Here is a 5,499-nt window from a genome sequence, read left to right on the forward strand (position 1 = left end):
AGTACCATATGAAAGTACTAGTCACACTCCAGACTAGTGCACTATACTGAAGTAATGGTGACACTTCAGATTATAGTACCATACGAAAGTACTAGTCACACTCCAGACTAGTGTATCATACTGAAGTAATAGTCACATTTCAGATTAGTGTATCATACTGAAGTAATAGTCACACTTCAGATTATAGTACCATATGAAAGTACTAGTCACACTCCAGACTAGTGTACTATACTGAAGTAATAGTCACACTTCAGATTATAGTACCATATGAAAGTACTAGTCACACTCTAGACTAATGTACCATACTGAAGTACTAGTCACACTTCAGATTATAATACCATACTGAAGTAATAGTCACACTTCAAATTATAGTACCATATGAAAGTACTGGTCACACTTCAGATTAGTGTATCATACTGAAGTAATAGTCACACTCCAGATTATAGTACCATATGAAAGTACTAGTCACACTCCAGACTGGTGTACCATACTGAAGTAATAGTCACACTTCAGACTAGTGTATCATACTGAGGTACTAGTCACACTTCAGATTAATGTACCATACTGAAGTAATAGTGACACTTCAGATTAGTGTATCATACTGAACTACTTGTCACACTTCATATTATAGTACCATATGAAAGTACTAGTTACACTCCAGACTAATGTACCATACTGAAGTACTAGTCACACTTCAGATTATAGTACCATATGAAAGTACTAGTTACACTCCAGACTAATGTACCATACTGAAGTACTAGTCACACTTCAGACTAGTGTATCATACTGAAATAGTAGTCACACTTCAGAGTAGTGTACCATACTGAAGTACTAGTCACACTACAGACTAGTGTACCATACTGAAGTAATAGTGACACTTCAGATTATAGTACCATACGAAAGTACTAGTCACATTCCAGACTAGTGTATCATACTGAGGTACTAGTCACACTTCAGATTAATGTACCATACTGAAGTAATAGTGACACTTCAGATTAGTGTATCATACTGAACTACTTGTCACACTTCAGATTATAGTACCATATGAAAGTACTAGTTACACTTCAGACTAATGTACCATACTGAAGTAATAGTCACACTCCAGACTAGTGTATCATACTGAAATAGTAGTCACACTTCAGAGTAGTGTACCATACTGAAGTAATAGTCACACTTCAGATTATAGTACCATACGAAAGTACTAGTCACATTCCAGACTAGTGTATCATACTGAGGTACTAGTCACACTTCAGATTAATGTACCATACTGAAGTAATAGTGACACTCCAGATTAGTGTATCATATTGAACTACTTGTCACAATTCAGATTAGTGTATCATATTTAAGTAACAGTCACACTTCAGATTATAGTACCATACGAAAGTACTAGTCATACTTCAGATTAGTGTATCATATTTAAGTAACAGTCACACTTGAGATTAGTGTATCATATTGAACTACTTGTCACAATTCAGATTAGTGTACTATACTGAAGTAATAGTGACATTTCAGATCAATGTATGATACTGAAGTAATAGTCACACTTCAGATTAGTGTATCATACTGAAATACTAGTCACACTTAAGATCAGTGCACTAATTTGATATAAAAATTAAAGAAGAAAACATTTAAGCTAGGGAATCAATAACTACATATATAAAACATCTAGTGAACATCATACATTTTTGAATTAGCTTTGAGCACTTGCACCATAAAATCTGAAGTTAAAATAGCAGGAAACACCTTAACATATACTACGTAAAATAAAGGGAAGTAAAATGTGTTTATTAAGGGAATAGCCAAGAATTGTACATAAGCTACACCTGGTGGTAGCAACTTTGGTGTCATACTGGAAAAGAAAATATATGGAAGCTGATTTATGTTATAAGACTAACCAATTTTTAAACATAAAACAAGGACAAAGGTAAAAAATACTTTGGTAATTTAGGTCTAAGCCTACACCTAACTTTTAACAGAAAAACGATAACCATAAATCCCACTTCATCTAAATGTTGTTCCTTAAAGTTAGGCCTCGGTAAAGTATTTAAACACATTATATTATCATGATACAACATATTAGTATTGTTCCTTAAAGTTAGGCCTAGGTCAAGTATTTAAACTCATTATATTATCATGATATAACATATTAATATTGTTCCTTAAAGTTAGGCCTAGGTAAAGTATTTAAACACATTAAGTTATCATGATAAAACATATTACTATTGTTCCATAAAGTTAGGTCTAGATATAAAGTACTTAAATACATAATTTTATCATGACACATCACCTAAATGTTGTTCCTTAAAATTAGGCCTAGGTAAAGTATTTAAACTCGTTACTTTATCATGGTAAAAGATATTAATGTTCTTCTTTAACATTAGACTAATTCAGTGATCATACAAAGACAGCATAATCATGAGTAAAGGTTTATTGTGCTAGTTGCTTCCTTTATTAGGGATTCCTGATACATATGTGTGTGTGTGTGTGTGAATGTGTATAATTGTGTTTTTACCATGTATATACATATAAACTATCATATTTTATAATTATGGAAAATAACTTACTGACAGGTTGAACAGATGGGGCTGAAAGCACAGAAAACTGGAACACACAAATAAAAGATCACAAAATGAACATAAGTCATACAGAAAATAAAATCATTGTGTGTGATACCTGTCTATTATTTTCACACAGAATAACACATTAAGAAAAGTATATAAATCCTAAAGCAATTAAATGAATTTTTAAAAAGTTTGAGACTTACACTAATCTTTGAATATTTTCCTCAACTTCCAAAAACATTCTATAAAAATATGAGAAAGTAAGCATTGTTAGTACCCAGCCAAGGAATATATATACATTCTCTGGCTGGGTACTTTAGCTGCAGATTAACTTGAGATCAACACTATCACAATTACTTATATATACATTCTCTGGCTGGGTACTTTAGCTGCAGATTAACTTGAGATCAACACTATCACAATTACTTATATATACATTCTCTGGCTGGGTACTTTAGCTGCAGATTAACTTGAGATCAACACTATCACAATTACTTATATATACATTCTCTGGCTGGGTACTTTAACTAGAAATCTAGTGATACAGATAAGTTAACAAACAATTTGGACATTTTACTTTTCAAACATAGATATTATATAATCTAGATTTCTTACCATATAGACAGAAATATTAACGAGCACCCTAGGTTTCTTACTACACAGACAAAGATAATATTATAGATTTCTTACTATGCAGGGATATTAACAATCTTGATTTCTTACAATAAAAACATGTTAATCTAGATCTATTTACTATAGAGACATGTTAAAAATTCTAAGTAAATACAGATGTTTATAAATACACTGAAACACTCACTAGAAAGACACACAGAACACACATAGCCTGTGTCTATAAGTTCTCGGTGACAAAAACAAGCAGCTCGATAGTCAACATGAACTGGAGGGGGCTGCACCAGTTGCTTGCGAGTCTTGGCGTCTGGAAGAAATACCCACTACAGAAGAAATGCATTATTTAGTGAAACTGAAACAAATTACACGGGATTTTAACTGTTTGCTAAGAACAGGATTAGCTGTATGTTGTTGTTGTAGGAGGTTTAAATGAACTTTAAATCCATATTTTTCCTTGCTTATTGGACTAGACTTTACTGTGTTCAAGTACACATTTTTATTCACTGTCAGTTGATTCATAATATACATCTCTGTCCATCCTACGATTATTAAAAAAGATACCCTTTCCATAAATCTAATGGTAGGAATTTCACACCATTGACCAAAATTTTACAAACAGTGAACTATATTAAAGTTTTATCCACAGATAAGACGAGTTAATGTTTAAGTTTTAAAAATTCAATTTCAATCATATTTTTAAAAAAATGTTTAATAGGTTTACCTAGCATTGTTAAGGAGATACATTGGAAACACATTTTTTAAATGAAATAATAACTTTCAAAACATAATTACTTGTTTTATCCACAAATAAATCTTTAGTTTTCATATTTCAAATTCTTCCTTTAATTTCTTTAACAGATGTTGCAAATCAAGAGAAAAACACAAGACCTTATTTGTTATGAAATGGTGCCACATCTTATTCAAACAAAAACTGAGAATTACTTATAATCAGTCCTAGAAAAGGAAAACGTCATGTTATACTAACCAAGAGATACTGTAGAAGTGCAGACACGTTGGTTACTTTTAAATAACAGCCACCAGTGATGTCACAGCCCTGCACAGAAAATGCATCATATATAGATATTATATACTCACTAATTAACTAAAAATACCAACTTTAAACAGCCTTTACTATACATGTATTAGACTGTTGTGATCAAGTATCATTACTTAAGTCACAAATAATGATGTAGATTTTAATTTTGTGAATAAAATAAATCTTATCTCCAGGAAATTATTCATTTTATTTAAATTCTGAAATTTTGCTTTTGCATTATGATCCAGAATTATAACTCTAATAAGCTACATCTACACTTAAAAATAAGTCTACTTTTTAGTTATAGCAGAGCCTTGTCAGCACTTCTAACCCTTATTATAGGGAAATGTTGGAATGTAAATAAAATAAATATTTTCCTGGGGGTAAGAGTTGCATTATTCAAAAAATATGTAAGGTAGTCCAGCCTACTCCTATGTACCCTGAAAAGATTTTTACTGTCAAAAGACAGAAGTACTTTAAAATTACAAACAAACTGTTAATCTATTTTGGACAATTGGGGGAAGTTTGTGCATGGGCTATCTGCACTAGCCAACCCTAATTTTGAACTGACGGGAAGGTGGCTGGTCAATGCCACTGACTAACAACCACTGGGCTACTCTAATTGAGTAGTGGGATCTGATTGTCACTCTTATAACACACTGACAGTCCCAAAACGTCAAGAACAATTTTGTGGTATTGAGAGATGAATTGCAAACCCATAGATTCACAGTCTGGCAAGTTAACCACTAAGCCATAGCTAGTCCATATGAATACTGTGATACCACAAACATTAACTTTAAAAACTGGAGTACAGTTACAGATAAAAAAAACATTACCTGCTGCAACAGACCAGAGTCTTTGTCCAGAACACAGGCATCGATAATAACATTCTATAAACAAGATATACAGTATTATGGTAAATTAGATCAGAACATGGCATCCATAATAACATTCTATAAACAAGGTATACAGTATTATGGTAAATTAGATCAGAACATGGCATCCATAATAACATTCTATTAACAAGATATACAGTATTATGGTAAATTAGATCAGAACATGGTATCCATAATAACATTCTATAAACAAGATATACAGTATTATGGTAAATTAGATCAGAACATGGCATCCATAATAACATTCTATAAACAAGATGGTACAGTATTATGGTAAATTAGATCAGAACATGGCATCCATAATAACATTCTATAAACAAGATATACAGTGATGTGGTAAATTAGATCAGAACACAGCAGACAATAATAACATTAT

General features: G+C 31.8%; 1 protein-coding gene across 4 annotated transcripts in view; it reads right to left on the bottom strand.

Moving 5' to 3' along the window:
- The window catches only part of LOC106465428 (general transcription factor IIH subunit 3-like), a 26,856-nt gene that overhangs the window by 2,962 nt on the left and 18,395 nt on the right, over positions 1-5,499 (bottom strand). For all 4 annotated transcript variants that reach the window (XM_022393327.1, XM_022393326.1, XM_022393325.1 and 1 more), the window contains 4 exons: positions 5,064-5,117; positions 4,177-4,245; positions 3,379-3,514; positions 2,565-2,601 (listed from right to left, as the gene is read on the bottom strand). In XM_022393327.1, coding sequence (XP_022249035.1) covers positions 2,565-2,601; positions 3,379-3,514; positions 4,177-4,245; positions 5,064-5,117 — 296 coding nt within the window. The remainder of the gene's footprint in view (positions 1-2,564; positions 2,602-3,378; positions 3,515-4,176; positions 4,246-5,063; positions 5,118-5,499) is intronic.

Source organism: Limulus polyphemus, unplaced genomic scaffold, assembly GCF_000517525.1.
Source record: "Limulus polyphemus unplaced genomic scaffold, Limulus_polyphemus-2.1.2 Scaffold1941, whole genome shotgun sequence".
In the NCBI taxonomy this organism is placed as follows: Eukaryota; Metazoa; Arthropoda; class Merostomata; order Xiphosura; family Limulidae; genus Limulus; species Limulus polyphemus.